Source organism: Neophocaena asiaeorientalis, unplaced genomic scaffold (assembly GCF_003031525.2).
Source record: "Neophocaena asiaeorientalis asiaeorientalis breed wild unplaced genomic scaffold, Neophocaena_asiaeorientalis_V1.1 scaffold229, whole genome shotgun sequence".
Taxonomy (NCBI): domain Eukaryota; kingdom Metazoa; phylum Chordata; class Mammalia; order Artiodactyla; family Phocoenidae; genus Neophocaena; species Neophocaena asiaeorientalis.
Window position 1 is genome coordinate 533,993 of NW_020174096.1, and position 20,229 is coordinate 554,221.

Genomic DNA, 20,229 nt, shown 5'->3' on the forward strand with positions numbered 1-20,229 from the left:
GGAGGCACCATAGAGCAGGAGGAGGACTGCCGAGGCCGAGCCTCGGGACCATAGAGATGGGAAAGCGGAGCGAGCGGCCGAGCCGGAAGGAAGGCCCAGAGTGAAGGCGGGGAGCAAGATGGCGGTGGCCAAGAGGAAATGGCGTGGAGGCCCGGCGTTTCAGGCGAAAAAGCTGAAAAGAAACGAAAAAGATGCTAAGGCGCCTGCTAAGCCGAGCGACGTAGCAGAGGAGGCGGCGGAGGAAGAGAGAGACCGTATCCCAGGCCCGGTTTGCAAGGTAGGGGAGGCTCTACGGCCGTGGATTCACGCGCCTTCGCTGGGGCTGGTTACCACATGATGGCTCTGCGGGTTTCCGAGTTGCAGGGGTGTTTCGGGAGCTCGGTCCCATGTGTCCCGGCGGGACCCCCTACAGCGTTTACATTTAACCCTCGTGCACGTGGTTGCAGTCTTGGAGGCTGCGGGCTGAGCAACAGGGCCGACTTCTGAGCTCTTACCCGGCTCACAGGAAGCGACTTACGGGGACTCAGTTACAGTGTTTGGTCTTCCAGTTATTCCATTTTTTGTTGTCGTTGAAGGATAGTACTTTTTCCCCAAAGTTGTTCCTCGCTCTCGAGTATATCCCTTCCAGTGATGAATTCCAGTGAATACCTTCCAGAATTCCACATTCTGCCATATTGAGCTGCGGTCAGTTAGGGATCCTGAAGCTTGTTATGTGGTCGTTTAAAAGTTGCTCTCTTTTGGGATTATGATTTTGACTTGTTTGATCTTTAACTCTAAAGGGGTAACGAAAACTGGAGTAGATAGTATGACCTTTACGTATATTCGACAAAGTTTTAACGTGGCAGGCACGTAAGAAGTTAGGTTTCCCCTGCTTTGGGATTGCAAAGCTAGAACATGACCACTTCCTCCTAACATGTTGGAGTTTAGAAGAAAACTAAGAACTCATATGAGTTGATGTTTTTTATTCAAAAGAAGGTGAACACAAGTTGTTGGACTTAACTTTCAGTCAACTGAGAGCTCCGTAAGCTATATCAGATACTGTGGAGACAAGAATTGTGTTTGATTTATTAATTTCTGTCACCCCCGCTCCCAAACTTAGCGTAAACGTCTGTCTACCACGTAGTGAGTGATAGGTCAATGACCCTTTGTGGTGGAGTGGCAAGCACTGGGAAAGGAGTTAGATTTTAGTTAATGAAAGATGAGCTTGAATTCTAGCCGTGATATTAATTATCAGGGATGTTTCGAACTCTTCACTCACCTGTAAATTAAGAGCAAGAAAATGTGATTTACTTTTTGTGAAGAATAAGCTGAACTTGTAGATTTTCTGTAAATGTTAGTGTTCTCACTTTTCCCTTTAAGAGCTAGAAAGAAATATGATAGTAGCTATGATCTGAGTCACAATATAAAAAATATTACTAAAGTGCAAGAGATAAAGGTTATTTTAGGATAACCAGGTAAGGGATCATGAAGGATTTAGCCTTTGAGCCGGATCCCAAGGTAAGGGCAAAATTCTGATATTCAAAAATGAGAGGGAACAATATAAGAGGGAGAGAGCGAGAGAGAGAAAAAAACTAATCAAAGGTGTTGAAGTGGACGAAATGCTGACAGTTTAAAAAGTACAGCCAAATTGGCTAAAGTATAGGGTTTATTTGGGGCAATAGTGAAGTAGAAATATAGGTGTATTTTAGAATCCAGTGTTAAAGCTGTATTATTTTGGACTTTGTTTAGAAAACCCTGGAAGTTAAAGATGTGATTGGAGCATGTAGGCGGTAGCCTGCCTTGTCTGTTGGAGGAGCTTCTGGCTGGAAAGACCAGCATTTAGAAGGTTTGCAATTGATATGAGATTAAGAATCTGAAGCTTGAAAGCAGTATCACTAGGAGAGGACTAAGTTGTTGCAAAGAGAGATTGATAGCATTTACTAGTGCTTATGATATGAGAGAACAATGGCAAATGGAAGAGTCATAGTGTGGGGGACTGAAATGATGGTGACATCATCAGAAAAATAAATAGCAAAGAAATTTACCGGATTTTAAGGGTTGGTATTCTAGAGTTGAATTTGAGGTAAGCCAAATACTTGGATTATTAGGGCTAGAAAGAGTTCCTTACCTTTCTGTAGTTAGTTGACAATCAAAGCTGTGAGAATGATTATGAGAACTCTGTCCTGGAGAGATCAGAAATAAAAAAGAGGGCTAAGAAAGGATCTTTAGAGTCAGGAGGAGGAATTGGAGAGATTGAAGAAAAAAAACAAAAAGAAGGGAAGCCAAGGAGATTTCTGGGTAGCAGCTGGGGTCAGTGAGTGCTACAGAGATATTGAATTAAAGGTCAAGGTCAGGATTGTTTGGCTTGCTACTTGGAAGCTTTATCTGTAAACAAACAAACAAGGTAGACCCATTATGAACTGTTAAAGTTCATCTCACTTTTTTTTCTTTAGGGCAAGTGGAAAAATAAGGAACGGATTCTCATCTTTTCTTCTAGAGGAATAAATTTCAGAACAAGACATTTAATGCAAGACTTGAGAATGTTGATGCCTCATTCTAAAGCAGGTACCTTTTTTATATCATATACTTTAAAATGTTGTATTTGTAAACTTGCCTGTTTATATGTTTTCACTTTGAGTCACACTTTGTTCGTTCAGCATGTCAGGTAAAGAACCATGACTTCTCAGAAGTGTATCTGTTCAGTGCCAAGATTTTTCCAATTAATATTTTGTTAGAAATTCTTTGCAAAATTCATTAAACATTCTCTTTCCTTTCTTAAACAGATCCCAACTAGCAAAACATTTCTTAAAGGTCCAGGAATGCCTTCAGTGTAATGTTCTCAGAGGTCATGAGCTGGTTTGTCCTTCTAAATGATTTGGGACTGCCATGTATTGCTTTCTGTATTTAAAAAAACTTTTTATTAAAAAACTTAATGGGCCAGGAGTAGGATTTCAAGCACCTTCAAGTTGGGACTCCATCTGCTCCTAAGTGCCAAGCTTTTCTTTTTAGTAATGGGGTATCTTACAGGCAAGTGAAGAACATCTAGTTTGGGGTTTATAACTGTGACAGCGCCCTCATGCAGATGTTTTTGTGCCTGTGTTGGGAGGTGCTTTTGGTTTTAATTCTAGGTAATAACTTAGTTCTTTAGACCGGTGTTTCTCAAACTGAGGTCTGCTGTTACATCTTCAGGTCTCTGAAACTAATGAGAGAATTTTAATTTATGAGCTCTAAATGTGGTTTGTGAGAATTTTCCCATTTTTGAAAGGGATTCATAGAATTCAGGCATACCTCTTTTTATTGCACTTCGCTTTATTGCAATTTTTTCCCCCATTTGAAGGTTTGTGGCAACCCTGCGTCGAGCGAGTTTCTTGGTGCCATTTTTTCAGTGGCATTTATTTGCTAACTTTGTGTCTGTGTCACATTTTGATAATTCTTGGAATATTTCAAACTTCTTCATTGTTAGCATTTTTTAGCACTAAAATATTTTTAAATTAAGGTATGTACATTGTTTTTTTAGACATAATGCTATTGTACACTTAACAGACTACAGTATGGTATAAACGTAACATTTATATGCACTGGGAAACCAAAAAAATTTGTGTGACTCGCTTTATTGCGATATTCGCTTTGTTACAGTAGTCTGGAACTGAACCAGCAGCATCTCTGAGGTATGTCTGTACACAAGTAAGAGACACTGCTTAGAGCTTTATAATTCTTGAGGACTATTTTTAATCACTCATGTTTACATTTCAAAAGAACAAGAATTTTAAAGAGGTCATGTGTTTTCAGGTCTCATCATTTTGAAGATTAATAAAATCTCATTTAAACTGAAGATTATAAAAATACTTAATATTTAATTTCCTAGAAAGTGATTTGATTGAAGTAGCTTTGAAATTTTTTGTTTACTTAACCTTTTTTTCTTTTTATAGATACTAAAATGGATCGTAAAGATAAGTTGTTTGTGATTAACGAGGTAATTTTAGAAATTAATTAAAGTAAAATATTCTAGCAACATTGTATTTAGGAACACAATATTTGGAACACTAGAAATAGTTCATTTAGAAAATAAGTCAGTTATTCAGTGACTTTTAAGTTGTTTTGTATAAGATACGCAAATTTTATGAACTTTATCTGCCTTTTAAATTTTTATAGTGCTCATTGTCTATTTCACACAGTTTAGTGCTTCAGTATATAATTTCTTGATCATTCTTATATTTGTCTTCTCTCAACAAGCATACTGAAATCTCCTGAGGACAAGGATTAAATCATTCTTTTTTCTTCTCATTATGTCTAGTACAGTGCTAAATTCATAGTAGGTACTCATAAAAATTATCAACGTAAATAAAAAGCCCATTAAATATTTTTTAAAACTCATTGAAAAGTATTTTGCCAGTTTTAAAAGCGGTGCATGTGATATTTGCTCTTAAGATATTACAAACTAGTAATATGTTAAAGTTTCAAAGTATTGTTGAAGAGTAAACTTGCGTTTTTAGAGCAGATTTTCTTTTAAAACTTAGAATTGTTTTAAGATAATTCTCTTTAGCTATTAGAAATGCCTTTGTTATTTATTTAGCACAAATTTTTGAAGTGCTGCTCTATCATGGCATTATAGAAACAGTGTTTAAAAAAACGCCCCTATCATCATGGAGCTTACATTCTAATGGGGGAGACAGGCCGTAAACAAGTAGTATAATTTCAAGTGAAGATAGGAGAAATAAACAGGATATGGGTTGCCAGCAGCTAAAGCTCACAACTTAGTGTGTAGATGTGTTTATTGTAAGACCAGTAAGGAACAAAAGCATTGGACTGAAGAATTCTTTAAGCCTCAGGTAGTGTATATGTATTAGTTTATGAACACTACAGTAATATAGGACTTCATTCCTTTTGTATATTTCTCAATTGTGACTTTGTAAATCTCTAAGATGTTGAAGTTTAATTCAGCTTGAAATGGGTTTTGTATACTTGCCTTTCACCAGCTCCTTAGTGATTTTACAGAACCAAATCACAGAATGGTAGTACAGATGAGGAAGAAAAAACAAATTTCTTGAGCTTAAAATTGAAAAGCTAGAGAGTTAAAGATCAAAGTAACCATTATAAAGGATGTTTTTGGTTCTGTAAGGATTGTATTTTTCTACAGTTGGTGAGGCTAATTGTAATGTGCTTTATCCCTGGGGCATTTGTTTTAAATCTTTGTAGTTTGTACACAGGACCATAGTCAGAAGAAGAGGTTCCCCAAGGGAGGCCAGTAAAAATGCTAGGCCAGAAAGAGTAGCTGCTTCCACCAAAGAGGTGGGCAGAGCACAGTTTACCTTGGACAGAACACCTAAGAGGAACTTTAAACATTTCCATGAATAAATTTACCTTGATTTAGACCTTTGTAGCCTGTTAACCTGCTTAAGTATTTTTGAAGGCATCTAAATATTCATTGCATTGAATTACTTTAGCTCTTATTTTTATTATCCACTTCAATTTTCTATACTTTGCTCCGTTTAGGTTTGTGAAATGAAAAACTGCAATAAATGTATCTATTTTGAAGCTAAGAAAAAACAAGATCTCTATATGTGGTAAGAGAATGTATTAAATAAGATTAGAGAATATGTGAATATTATTAGCACATTATGGTGTCTTTTAAACTGAATTGGTAGTAAGCTTTTACTACGTTCTAAATTTTAATTAGTTGAAAAAGCTTTTATAATTTTTAGGCTTTCAAATTCACCTCATGGACCATCTGCTAAATTCCTTGTTCAAAATAGTAAGTTGACTCAATTTAAGTTTTTGTGAGAAAATTGAAAATAATCTTTTGGGATAATCGTGCCAAAGTTATAACTATTTTTGTTGCTGTTGTAATTTTTCTAGTTCATACCCTAGCTGAGCTAAAGATGACTGGAAACTGTTTGAAAGGTTCTCGGCCCCTCTTGTCTTTTGATCCTGTAAGTTTCTCATTTAGTGTATGAGGTCTAATTTTCTTACTGTGCATGGTTGTTTTTTGGTGGATATAGTTGTATAATTCAGTTTAGTTAATATAAAAACACAAACAATTTTAAACAAAACTAATGTCAAGTAATATGTTCACTCTATTTTTATAGGCTTTTGATGAATTACCACATTTTGCTTTGTTAAAAGAACTCTTAATTCAGGTAAATATCTTTACTAGAAACTATTTTTAGTAAAATATTCTAAATGAGTGTCTTCCTTTTAACTTAGCTATCTGAAGCACACATGGTATGTCATAGAATACAGAACTAATGTGTCCTTTTTCCCACTAGATCTTTAGTACACCACGGTATCATCCCAAAAGTCAACCATTTGTGGACCATGTGTTTACGTTCACTATTTTGGATAATAGGATATGGTTTCGGAACTTTCAGGTTAGCTTTAATTAACTTTTAATTATACTTTGAAATAAATTAGGATATATTGTTTTTATAGACATGGAAAATGCAAATGATAAATTCTTTTCTTTTCGTTTACATCGCTTTCTTTTCCCCACAGACTTGTAGTAAATAACCTTTATCTCATAACTTAGGTTCATGGCTATCAGCTAATATGGTGTATGGATTTTTTTTAGGTTCATGGCTATCAGCTAATATGGTGTATGGATTTTCTGACAAGCCACTATATATTGAGTAAAATATAAGTTTCTCTTCCAAGACGTTAGAATCTACCAGGGGTGAGGTGGGGTTTAAGACTTTGAAAAACATAACCCCTGTAGAAAGCATTCAATGAGAACTGTTAGATGAGTCATGCAATGATTCATCCAGGAGGAGATGTGGTTCTGGGAATCTGTGGAGAGGTGGAAGGGAGCAGCAAGGCAAAATTTCAGACAGCTTGTGAAGGAAACTGGGCTCCTTTCTGCATGTTGTTGTTATATTGGGTACTTTGCAATGTGAGTTAAACATATCCCCTTCTTAACCCCTGAGGGCAGGCATACCTTAACCAACTATAGTAATATTTGTAGTTCAGAAGTTGTCTCTTAATTCCAGTCAGTAACCATTCAAAAATAAATTCTGCCAACGTCTTTTTATCTACCTTTTAATCTAATTTGAATTCAATTTATAAAAACAATTTAGGGGTTGATTTAAATTTTGAAAGGGTGCCCCATAGGGTGCTTTAATCCATTTTGTTATCATGGTTGCAGTTTTTTTAAATTTTTTATTTATTTTTTTTGCGGTACGAGGGCTCTCACTGTTGTGGCCTCTCCCGTTGCGGAGCACAGGCTCCGGACGCGCAGGCTCAGCAGCCATGGCTCACGGTCCCAGTCGCTTCGCGGCATGTGGGATCCTCCCAGACCGGGGCACGAACCCGTGTCCCCTGCATCGGCAGGCGGACCCTCAACCACTGTGTCACCAGGGAAGCCCATGGTTGCAGTTTTAAATACTCATTTAACCACAATTTTTCAAGAAGACGTGCATTGTGAGAAGCAAGATACAGACCAAATTGAAGTGACTCAATTTTAAAAACACACTGAAAAAGCATTTATATTTTCCTATGACAACTACCTGTAACCAGTAATGTATTTCAGAAAGTATTGATGATTTGGCACTTGCCAAGTTTCATTTCCACCTTAACTTCATTGGTTATCAGTTCTTTTAGGCACATTTGTAATGAGGATATACATTTTAGGAGTAGTATATCCAAACCAAAATGAAATGTTTCCTTTTTATTAAAGATCATAGAAGAAGATGCTGCTCTTGTAGAAATAGGACCCCGTTTTGTCTTAAATCTCATAAAGATTTTCCAGGGAAGTTTTGGAGGACCAACTTTGTATGAAAATCCTCACTACCAGTCACCAAACATGGTAAGCTGTTTTTGTTCAGTGGTCCTTTATGTCCCAGAACTCTTGGGCCAAAATAATTCTGTCAAGTAACTGTTGTGTTAACTGTGAAACTGAATTTGGTTTTTGCTGCGTACAGTCTTACAAATTGCTTTTTTTTTTTTTTTTTTGATGACACAGGGTGAAGGGAAGTAGGGTTCATAAGTTAATGTCTTTGCCGTATATAAAGTGTTTATTTTTATTTCAAAAGCACCTTTAATATTTTTTTGTTTCTAGCATCGGCGTGTCATAAGATCCATCACAGCTGCAAAATACAGAGAGAAACAGCAAGTGAAAGACGTGCAGAAGCTGAGAAAGAAAGAACCAAAGACTATTCTTCCCCATGATCCCACTGCAGATGTTTTTGTTATACCAGCTGAGGAAAAGCCGATAGAAATACAGTGGGTAAAACCAGAGCCAAAAGTCGATTTGAAAGCAAGAAAGAAAAGGATTTATAAAAGGCAAAGGAAAATGAAACAGAACATGAACAGTGGGAATGCAAAATGAATCAATGGATAACTAATTTGTTCTCATTTGTTTTATATTTATTTTATGTTCAATGTGTAAAAATACTTTTATTATTCAGGCCAACCCTATATCTAATTAGTGTGACATTTAAAAGAGAAAAGTTAAGATTTTGTGGCTTCGGGGGGGCGGGTCCTATTTTTTTCTAAATAAAATATCACCAGAACTCATCACTTAATTTCTGTTTTTCTTTTCAAAGCTTGTTTGTATTATTAAAAACTTAGCACAATTAAGGTTTAGGCCTGCTCTATTGGATTAAAATTTTGAGTTTAGCAAAGCTGAAATTCAAACAGATTTATTGGATCATTATTACATGTAAAAGAGCATTAGGCACTTTGAGAGCATGGTTTCAGATGGTAAAGTTGGGGTAGACTGCTAGAAGGGAAAACATCTTAATGAGGTTTGAGTCCCTGAGTCACAAATCAGTGAGGCCCCGGAAAAGCCAACCTCTCATCTTGTTTTCTTACCTTGAAAATGTATGCTAAAAATACTTAGGTTTTGGGCTTCCCTGGTGGTGCAGTGGTTGAGGGTCCGCCTGCCGAGGCAGGGGGCACGGGTTCGTGCCCCAGTCCGGGAAGATCCCACATGCCGCGGAGCGGCTGGGCCTGTGAGCAATGGCTGCTGAGCCTGCGCGTCCGGAGCCTGTGCTCCGCAACTGGAGAGGCCACAGCAGTGAGAGGCCCACGTACCGCAAAAAAAAAAAAAAAAAAAAAAAAAAGGTTTTGCAAATCAAATGAGTTTATTTGTGTTGAAAGCTTTTTGTAGATTACAAATTTAATTTAGAAGCAGTGCCTGTAAATTACTTATCAAATTAACAGTAAAAGAAAGAAAAACAGGACAGTTGTTAAGAGGGCACCAGAAGATTTGAATTTCTCCTGTTAAGAAAGAACTTTACTTGAAGTAAAGAGAGCACGGGGCTTACTACCCTGGAAGTCGATTAGTAATGGAAAGACAAGATTCTGGGTGCAAGTGGCCAGGGATAGGGGTCATGCATGTGGTGTTTTGTCACCCACTAATTTCATGCTAATCATTTTCTCCTGTCTTTTTCTGCAGCGTGATTAGTAATTCCATAGTATTCCACTCTGTCACACCTATCTAAGCAGAGAGCCTGTGCTCCGCAACTGGAGAGGCCACAGCAGTGAGAGGCCCACGCACCGCAAAAAAAAAAAAAAAAAAAAAAACACAAAGGTTTTGCAAATCAAATGAGTTTATATGTGTTGAAAGCTTTTTGTAGATTACAAATTTAATTTAGAAGCAGTGCCTGTAAATTACTTATCAAATTAACAGTAAAAGAAAGAAAAACAGGACAGTTGTTAAGAGGGCACCAGAAGATTTGAATTTCTCCTGTTAAGAAAGAACTTTACTTGAAGTAAAGAGAGCACGGGGCTTACTACCCTGGAAGTCGATTAGTAATGGAAAGACAAGATTCTGGGTGCAAGTGGCCAGGGATAGGGGTCATGCATGTGGTGTTTTGTCACCCACTAATTTCATGCTAATCATTTTCTCCTGTCTTTTTCTGCAGCGTGATTAGTAATTCCATAGTATTCCACTCTGTCACACCTATCTAAGCAGTCCCTTGTTGGATATTTGAGTATTTCAATTTTATCTTTTTCTGGTATAGGTGCTTGCAGCAAACTTTCTATAGGTATTTTGTACAATATTTGTGGTTTCCTATAAGTAGAACTCTGGTCAAAAATTATGAACCTGTTCCCCTAAATATTGTACCTCACCAGAGGTTAGTGTTCATTTCCTTACACCCTTGCTGAGATAATCTTTGTCAATTTGATAGGTAAAAAAATGAATACTGTTTTTTGGCTATGTACTGGGTTTTCTTTTGTGACTAGTCTTTTGTGTGGTAGTTACATGAATTTGTAAGGGCTTTTTTATATAGTGAGGTTTTTCTAGGCATCTTTCCTAGTTTGTCACTTGGGTTTTGATTTTGTCTTTATTTTAGATCTGTGTAGGCAGAATGATCAGTTTTTCCATTTCACTTTTTCCTAATTTTCTGCTAAGAAAGGCCTTCCCGAGTGTATAATTAGGCTACTTTATCTTGAAATGGTATAAGTTAAGCTACTTAACCTTGAAATTTAAGTAATTCAAGTCAGAGGTTCACTTGAAATATTCAATACTTGTATGTGGCTAATGAAAGGCAAATCTGGTTAAGTGCAGGGGAAAAAAGGCCATTATTTAAGCGACAGAATATAGGCTGAAAATTAGCTGTATATTTCCCTTTCATAATCATTTATATGGATAACTCATTTGAATGAGAATTCCTCATCTCCCAAGTCCATGTTCATTTAGAAGTCAGCCTGTTTAGTGAAGATCTTCCTTTAGACTGAAATTTATATGTAGTGTAATTATCTTTAAATTTTGATACAATGTTATAAGTAAAAATAGATCCTTTTTTCCCTCAGGAGGAAAAAAAGAGGTAGCAAAACCAGATGGAGTTGGAGGAAGAAAAAAGTACTTTGTTTTTTCACTTTTTGTCCAACCCCCCCTCCCCTAATTCCATTCTCAGATGGGGAAAGGTCCTGTTTTTCATTGCACTCAAACTTCTCAATCCCTACCTATTACCAATTTACAATCCAAGACCATATAGTATATTCCTTCTTTGGAAAAGAGGCAAGTATGAATTTTGAGTAGTGGGTTGGACAGTGTTGTGCCTAGAAACTTGATGAGGTTTAGAGTTGGTTGGTTTTGATTGTGCAGGGGGCAGGGTATTAAGGAAGAAAGGGACAGCTTCCTAAACTTTGGATACCCAACCCTGTACAATAGATATTTGTTAGCAACAGAGCCAGCCCTTCTCTCTAACCATACGTGGTTGACAAAGACAACCTACATCTAACAGCTGATATATGTAAACATGCCACATTACAGTGAAATTTTCTGGTGTACTGATGGATTTCTTTTAAAAATTTATTTATTTAGTTTTGGCTGTGTTGGGTCTTTGTTGCTGTGTGAGGGCTTTCTCTAGTTCCAGTGAGTGGGGGCTACTCTTCATTTTGGTGCGTGGGCTTCTCACTGTGGTGGCTTCTCTTGTTGCAGAGCACGGGCTCTGGAGCACAGGCTCAGTAGTTGTGGCACACGGGCTTAGTTGCTCCATGGCATGTGGGATCTTCCTGGATCAGGGCTCGAACCTGTGTTCCCTGCGTTGGTAGGAGGACTCTTAACTACTGTGCCACCAGGGAAGCCCTATACTGAGGCATTTTAACGACAATTAGGATAGTATTTTGACACCTTATCAAATTGCTTGGAACAGTTGTTCAGATCTTACATCCCATAATACAGTGTATCAGTTAGATCAACCAAAACCTATTGGTTATATACTATCTCTTAACTGCATTTTTTGGGTTTTTTTTGGCAGCCCGCTGGTCTTGTGGGATCTTAGTTCCCCTGACTAGGATGGAACCCGGCCCTTGGCAGTGAAAGCGCCATGTCCTAACCACTGGACTGTCAGGGAATTCCCTTAACTTCATTCTTAAAGTAAACCAATCTTGGAAATGTAGGTTTAGAGGCCAAAAAGTTAGGATTAAAGAGTGATGGGTGGGTGGCCCAGCACAATTTCATTCACATTGGTGGTAAAACATGTAGTACTATGTTACTTCAAAACATGTTGATGCTTCCTCTTAAATTGTTTCAGTTTAAGTCATCTACTCATTTCTCATGCACATTGGTCAGGACAAGCAATATTAGAGATCTCATTAAGTGGTAACCGAAGATATCTGAAGAGTTAAAAAACCTGGATTCGATCCAACCGAATCCTGCCACTGATTGGTTGGGGAGGCTTGAGCAAACCACTTGCCTGAGTGTCGTCCTCATCTGTAAAAGCGGGGCTCATGTTAAAGAACCACAAGATGTTTTCCAGAATATCATCCCATGAGACTCCTATGTTAGCTCTCAGGTCGGCTGTCAAGTTGGTGTCACTCTGACCGCCCTCTGTGTCCCTCACAATAACACCCACCGTAGCCCCGCCCCCCGTGGCCCCGCCTCCGTTCTCCTAAGGCCCCACCTCCGTCCCTCCGCGGCTCCGCCTCCCTCCTGCGCGGCTATTTCCGGAACAGGGTCCTCCCCCAGAGGAGCTCAAGAAGGCCTATCGGAAACTGGCCCTGAAATGGCACCCGGGTAACTACTCCGCAACCGCCGTGGCCCCTCGCAGAAGCCTTGGCCCTCGCGACCTTTCTCAACCCTCTCCCTAGGGTAACTCCAGGGACCTGGCTGTGCCCGGAGCTGCCCGCTCGGTAACTCCCCTCGCCCTGGAAATCGGGCCGGCGCCCGGCCAGGTGGCCCCTGCGCAGTCCTGGCGATAAGCGTCCTCGGCTCCTCGGTGGACACAGCCCTCCACCCCAAGGCTTCACTCGAGCCCCGAGCACCTCGTCCCTTCCTAGACGCCCCTCCCCCCTGCCCCCCCGGTTCCCGCGTGGCTAATGGCTGGGGAAAGATAATGTCCTAGAGACTTCCCTGCCCCTCCCACTCCTTCGCAGACGGCCCCGAGAGGGGAGGAGTCGCGAGCTCTTAACCCAGTCCTGCCTCGGGCTAGTCCCTTGCTGGACTCCCCTGCAGCTCGGCTTCCCCGGGCTTCTCCTCGGCGGCCCTTAGCTTCATCAAGGAATCCCAGCTACTTAAGTGTAATTAAGACAAAGGAGCTAGTGAAATGTCTTTTAAATGGCTATGCTTTTTTTTTTCTCTTTTGGAGAAAAGACCCTGTACGTCACTTCGGATTTTGAGTGTCTTCCCTAGTGAAGTTCATGTGTTTACTTAGAAGTGTGCTTCCTTTGGATGTTTTATTTGGTTGTAGTCCAGGCCTTTGTGACTGTCGTGAAGTAATTTGATCTTCTAGACTGGGGAGCTAAGACAGAATTTGAATCTCAGCTTTTTGAGGTTTATAAGAGGCTTTCGTATTAGTACGAGTCCATAAGCATGTTTCTAGAGTCTCTGAAATGCTAAGATGGAAACCTCAGAGTCTTGTTTGGAAAACATGCCTTACACACACGAAAAGTTAAATACAAATGCAAACAAAATAGCATAGCATATATAATTGGTAGTTGTGTTGATAGAACAACTAATAACTGCCCCAGGGATTCAGGGTCCACTGTGTACTGAAAGGCAGTGAGGCTCCCCCTTGGCAGAGGAGTCTAGCCATTAGCTGGATCCTGGAGGAATGGGATTGAGAGAAGTGAATATAACAGTATGGGAAAGAGCACTGAGTGTCCCAAAGATGGCCTAGGGGACAGTTCGACCGAAGGCAGTGTTTATCGGAAGTCTGAAAATATGGGTTGAGAGAAGAGCTGAAGGAAGGGCTCGGGACCCAAAGTCAGAAGGTAATGGTTATAGTTGATGGAACAGGAAATAAAGGTATGGGTTTGTTGCTTAAAGTTGTAATGATGACCAACAGAGGAACTAAAAAAAAATCTGATGTTTATTGGAAGGGAAGAGGTAAATAAGCTAAATGTTCATTAAGTCATTAGCTATATCCAAAATTAATAGGTCCAAAATTAGGGTAAGAGTAATAGGGGTTACCGTTAGAAATCGAATTAAGAATTTGTTGACTCTGGGTGGGAAAGGGTGGGAAAGAGGATTACTGCTTGTCACCAAGTGCATATATAATTTTGATGACAGTATTAAAACGTTTTTGAGTAGTAGTTTGAGATTAGATTGTAAGGGGCTTTGAATGTTAGGCGAAGGACTGTGAAATTTGTTTATCCAATAGTGGAGAGTTGAGGCTGGTTTTATTAAGATGTCTTGGGAAGGTGCTATGAAGGCAGCTTAGTAGTATGAGGAGGGGTAGAGACAGAAGTCAGGTAGAGTCCGCCTTGGGCACCGATGGGCCAAAACTAGGCTTGGGGTCAGTGGGAAGGGTAAGGCCTGGGATGAAGAGAAGTTGCAAAAGAAAAATTACCAGATTTGGTGACTAGTTGGAAATCATTGCAAAGAAGAAGGCAAATGTTACTAAAATATCAGTTAACTACTTTGAAACCAAATGTGTTAGTAACTAAATGTGAATAGCTTCTTTGAATGTCATCAGAATTCGTAACATCCTAAATATCTTGGTTTGAAAATGCCTATACATATAAGGGGTAAATACTGTCCCAGGAGATGCATGATTTTGATATGCTTTGCTTTGCTGGCTCATTAATTTGTTAAGTCTGACACTCAGCAAATGTTTAATTTCATTCTGTGTGTAAGGTACTGTGTTAGATGTTAGAAGACATATGGGCTGTGCTTCAAAGACTAATACGTACCTCATATAGAAAGGCTGCCCATTTTCATTGTTAAAAAAGAAAGAGATTACCTTTATTTCTGTTATCGAGGAACTGAGAATGATTTCCAGTAGGGTCAATAGCACTGCGTAGTGAGGTTACTCCTTGTGAAAGCCAGGCTTTCAGTAATTCATCTGACGACTGTTCCCTGAACACCTTACTGTGGAATGAGACAGGGGTGGTCCCTGCCCTGCTGGCCCTGCTGTCTTCTGGGAAACACAGAGGAAAGCAGTCACTTTTCATCCGGTGAGATAAGGGCAGTATGAGGGCAAATACAAGGTGCTTATGAGCACATGTACCAATCTGGACTGGGTTTTCTAGTGGGTGGGATAGATGTGCATCCCTGAAGAAGTGACATCTAGGTCAAGACCTAAAGCGGGAATACAGGAGGTGGAAGGCAAGAGAGGGCACGGCAGAGTCTAGGAAGGGAAAGAGGTGAGCCTGCCCAGGTGAGCAGGGGCCCGGTCTTGAAGGTTGTGGTAACCTGCATTAGGCAGATTGGGTTTTAACCTAAGGGTGTTGGGAAGCCATTGAAGGGTTGGAAGCAGGAGAAATGATAGGTTTGTATTTTTCTTGTATCTCTCGGGCTGTAGTGGGGAGAATGGATTGGAGAGGGCAAGGCTGGAGGTAGGGAGACCAGTAGGTCCAGGACACTGACATGACTAGGATGAGGATAGGACTTGGGGGTGGAGCCTGAGTCACGTGCTAAAATCCTCAGTGAGTAGGGGGAGTAGTTGGGAGGCGAGTGGACAGTGAGAAGGAGGGGAAGACGGAGAGATAGCCAAATGGCCTGAATCTCGAAGGAATGCTGGTTTGTCCTCAGGGGTGAATAGAGAATCAGTGACCAGGAGGATGTCAGCTTTACCACCGAACCTGCGGTATGACAGCTGTGCTGGAGCCCGAGAGGCCTGTAGGGAAGTGGTGTTCTCAGGGAACCTGGCTTCAGTCAAGGCAGGACTTAAAAGGCACAGTCCATGAAATGTTCTAGAAGGTAGTGTGAAAACATTTGGGACAAAGTGGAAGACGGTGTGAATGGATCAAGAGAAAAGCACAGGATAGTATGAGAATGCCTTTTAAACTTTAATGACTGGATTTGCAATACCTGTGGCTTTTGCATTTGGCTAATAATTAAGGTGGGTTTTCCTTTTTTTTTTTTTTTTTTTTTTTTTTTACAGTTCGCGGGCCTCTCACTGCTGTGGCCTCTCCCGTTGCGGAGCACAGGCTCTGGAAGCGCAGGCTCAGCGGCCATGGCTCACGGGCCGAGCCGCTCCGCAGCATGTGGGATCTTCCCGGACCGGGGCACGAACCCATGTCCCCTGCATCAGCAGGCGGACTCTCAACCACTGTGCCACCGGGGAAGCCCGGGCTTTCCATTTTTTATGACTGCTTGTTAACTCAACTACAGTCATGTTCAACCTCCTGGTCAACCAGTTACAAGTATATTTAAGTGAAATAAAAAGCCCTATGACAGATTGAAAAAACTAGTTAAAAAAGAAGCTCCAGCAAGTGATTAGATCTTACTTTCAGATGGTACACTGGTGGGTTTTTATGTTTAAAAGCTTTAGCTCTTACCAGACTTCTTTGAGGGAGGAAGGAAGGGAGTGGGAAGAAACAGGACAACAAAGTACAGATGAAAAGGTGAAGACAGCCACCACGTACCACCCCAAACAGCCGCCTTTTTTGTCTCATGTCAGGAGATTCAGTTGCTGGCTTAGTAAGTTAAGAATTTATTTTTCTCACCACAAGGAGTTTTGGAGGTAGGTGCCTGCTGGCATTGTTTCAGTGGCTAAGTAATGTCACAGTGAATCTCTTGACTTTTTCTTCATGGTCTCAAGATGGCTGCTGAAGCTCCAGCTCTCATGCCCATGTACAAGACAAAAAGAGGAAGGAAAGAAAATACACTAACAGACTTCTGCTTTCATCTCATTGGTCAGAACTGTGTCACGACCCTTCCTAGCAGCAAGTGAGGCTGGATAAGCTAAAATACTTGCTTATTTTTTAGCTTATCCAGCCTCCACAGTAAAGGCTGCAAGAGATAAAGGAGGGGGAGGTGTTGGATGATCTAACCTTTAGTATCTACCACAGAATGGATTGAGTACTATGTTTGAGTTAAAAAAATATTTGTTATACAGTTATATTGGCTTGTCAGGAATTTTTTTTAAAAATATTTATTTATTTATTTAGTTGCATCGGGTCTTAGTTGTGGCAGGAAACTCTTAGTTGCGGCATGCATGTGGGATCTAGGTCCTGACCGGGGATCAAACCCCAGCTTCCTGTATTGGGAGCATGGAGTCTTAACCACTGCACCACCAAGGAAGTCCCTCTTGTCAGTAATTAATATGAAAAATACTTGAAACTTTGTCACCTATAAATTCAATATGACTTACTGTGATATTGTTGTTAAAAGCTAATATAATTAGCTATAGTGATTAGAAGTAGAATGTTAAGGAATTAATGAATGGCTCCTTGATGATCACTGTCTTTGACAGCATTTGAAGTAGAGGGTATTATAGTGTGCATAAGAAATGGGAGATTTAGTCCAGAGAAGAGGTAGGCTAGGAGATGACCCATGGGCTGCTCTGTGGAAGGGGAGTTAGACCAGCGTTGTATTACTTATACAGCTAGGCTCCTGTGATGGAGTTTTTTTTGTTTCTGTTTATTACTTTTTTTTTTAATTCCAGGGGAGCACGATTCTATTTCTAAAGCTTTTTGTGTTAAAGCATCTTAGTAAAAAGAGCTATGGCAAATTGCTGCACTTGAGAAAGTGTTGTCTGTGTCATTTGTTGAGCAGAAGGCTGCTTGAAGGACTTGGGACTGTGTAATGGTATCTGAAAAGAGGAGGTAGGATACCCTTGAGGGCCTTGTTTCAAGACTATTTCTGTCATATTTTTTTCTTAGAGGCAGATACTGGGTTGTAGCTTAAAGAACGTTGATGTACTCCACGGTAGGTTCAAAATATTTTACTTTCTGAGTGTATTAGTTATGTATTGCTGTGTAACAAATTACCGAAAACTTAGGGCTTAAAACAACAAACAGCAAATACTTTCTTTTTTTTTTAGCAAATATTTTCATAATACGGACTCACACGGTTTCTGGGGATCAGAATCAGAATGGTGTTGCTGGGTGGTTTGGCTCAAGCTTTCTCACCAGGTTGAATCACCATTGTCTGGGAAAACCCACTTTCAAGCTCACCCGAACAGTAATGGCGGGCCTCAGTTCCTTGTTGGCTGTGGGCCGGAGGCCTCCATTCTTCACCACATGGGCTTGTCATGGACCACTGGAGTGTCTGTGGCAGCTGGCTACTCCCAGCGATCCAAGAGAGAGCGAACGCCCAAGATGCAAACTGCAGTCTTTCATGATCTAATCTTGGAAGTAATGTCCTGTACCGTCACCACTCCTGCCACCTGCTTTTGGTCACAGAGACCAACCCCGGTGACATGGGAGGCGACCACACAGGGCATGAGTGCCAGGAGGTGGGGGTCCTTGGGGGCCATCTTGGAAGCTGGCTACCACCCTGAGGCAAAGATGCTTTCTGAATTCCGCAGTTAAGGAAGCACAACTAATTAGGGGAAAAGTAATTAGTTAGCACATCGTTTTTAAAGTTTATGAGATTTATTTTGGTATATGCTGGTAAGAAAGAAAACCTTAAGGATGGTGGTAAAGATGGATTAAACATAATCTAGCACTGAATAGTAACAGCCTTTCTATAAACGATTGATTTATGTATTTTTTTCCTTCTAAAAATAAAATGTGTACTACTCAGCATTTTCTGTTTGTGGATATCCAGGTTGAGTGCTCAGTGACGCACTGAGACTTAGAGAAAAGCATGAAATTTCTACTCAAGTTCCCACTTATAACAGATCCTGATTATCAGCTGTCATCGTTTTCTGGTTTTCCTTAGTTGTTTTTCTTCATTTTTGTACACTCATCTATTTATGGCATTTCTGATGGAAGAGGTCCCTTTTAGAGTCTGTCCTTTACTTTTTTGATGACTGAATTTCTGTGCCTTTATTTTAACAGATAAAAATCTGGATAATGCCGCAGAAGCAGCTGAACAATTTAAACTAATCCAAGCAGCGTATGATGTGCTAAGCGACCCTCAGGAAAGAGCATGGTGAGCATCACGCTGTCCCTCCTTGTGTATCTTGTTGGGAAGAATGGTCAACAGAGGGTTTTTTAAAAATTTAATATATTAAATGGTTTGGGGTGTGTTCTAAAGCACTAGTCGCCTATTCATTATATAAAATGCAGTGCGTTGGTAGGAAGGAACCTTAGAGATGATTACTCCAACTCTGATATTATAGATGATGAAACACAAAGCTTGGCAATCGTAGATAGTTATAATTTTGATACTTATGAGGTGCCTTCTCTTTGAATAAGGTCTTTTTGATGTCTGACAAATTTACTGATGTCAGAAAAGGAAGAATGTTGACTTTTCCTTAAAAAACAGATATAGTGGGGCTTCCCTGGTGGCGCAGTGGTTGGGAGTCCGCCTGCCGATGCAGGGGATGCGGGTTCGTGCCCCGGTCCGGGAGGATCCCACATGCTGCGGAGCGGCTGGGCCCGTGAGCCATGGCCGCTGAGCCTCCGCGTCCAGAGCCTGTGCTCCGCAACGGGAGAGGCCACAGCAGTGAGAGGCCCGCGTACCGCAAAAAAAACAAAAAGAAAACAAAAAAAACAAACAAAAAAAAAACAGATATAGTGGGGCTTCCCTGGTGGTGCAGTGGTTGAGAGTCCGCCTGCCGATGCAGGGGACACGGGTTCGTGCCCCGGTCCGGGAGGATCCCACATGCCGCGGAGCGGCTGGGCCCGTGAGCCATGGGCGCTGAGCCTGCGCGTCCGGAGCCTGTGCTCCGCAACGGGAGAGGCCACAGCAGTGGGAGGCCCGCGTACCGCAAAAAAAAACAAAAAAAACAAACAAAAAAAACCAGATATAGTGTTTTCATCAAGAATTGTAATATTTTCCCAAGAACTACTTTATATAAGAAATTGAGTTAAGCTTCTACATCTATGACAGATTCTTTAACTCATGATTACCCGATCATTTAATGCCATTTCCAAACAAAAATTTCTCCGTTTGAAGTTCTGGGTTTCCAGATTCTCAGTGAACTTTTTGCTACAGAGTCCTGACATAACTGTGCAAGATCCCACAGAGCAGGTGGGTGTTCAGTTCACCCGTGCAAGTCTTCTGTGTGATAGCATACAAGCACGGCCAGCTGTCAAGAGAGAAAGGCTGTAAAGAAAATTCTTTTTTTTTTTTCACTTGGTCAAGATTTATTTCAAGGCCTGAAAACACCGACTAATCGAAAATGGCCCTACTGCAATTTCTTATAATATATAAATAATATAAAACTTAAAAAAATGTAGACACTATTAACTAACTCCTAAACCACACACTATAGGCTTTTCAAAAGCGATAGTTATTTAACAAAATGTAAGGTGACAATATCAAAGAATTTTCACACTTAATGAGGACACAATCTGTCACAAGCTACTCACAAACACAAATCTTTCTTACACTTTCCATGTGTGTTTTTAACTTTGTTTCATAGAACCACTGATAATTGAGGCTTCTTTCAAGTATAGGATTTCTAACATTAAATTACATTTTCGAAGTGTTTCTATAAAGAAGAAATGAAAAAGACACATACTACA

General features: G+C 40.3%; 2 protein-coding genes across 2 annotated transcripts in view; both read left to right on the forward strand.

Annotated features, from left to right (window-relative positions):
• The first annotated feature begins 85 nt into the window (after nt 1-85).
• BRIX1 (biogenesis of ribosomes BRX1) lies at nt 86-8,490 on the forward strand. Its single transcript, XM_024754660.1, has 10 exons — nt 86-277; nt 2,433-2,544; nt 3,909-3,952; nt 5,473-5,543; nt 5,682-5,731; nt 5,836-5,909; nt 6,066-6,116; nt 6,246-6,347; nt 7,649-7,777; nt 8,030-8,490. The coding sequence occupies exons 1-10, from the start codon at nt 119-121 to the stop codon at nt 8,297-8,299; spliced, it is 1,062 nt and encodes a 353-aa protein (XP_024610428.1). The 5' UTR covers nt 86-118; the 3' UTR covers nt 8,300-8,490.
• Nucleotides 8,491-12,396: 3,906 nt separating this feature from the next.
• DNAJC21 (DnaJ heat shock protein family (Hsp40) member C21) overlaps nt 12,397-20,229 on the forward strand; it is a 30,837-nt gene continuing 23,004 nt past the window's right edge. The window contains exons 1-2 of the mRNA XM_024754669.1: nt 12,397-12,439; nt 18,595-18,688. The gene's annotated coding sequence lies outside the window, so the exon portion shown is untranslated. The remainder of the gene's footprint in view (nt 12,440-18,594; nt 18,689-20,229) is intronic.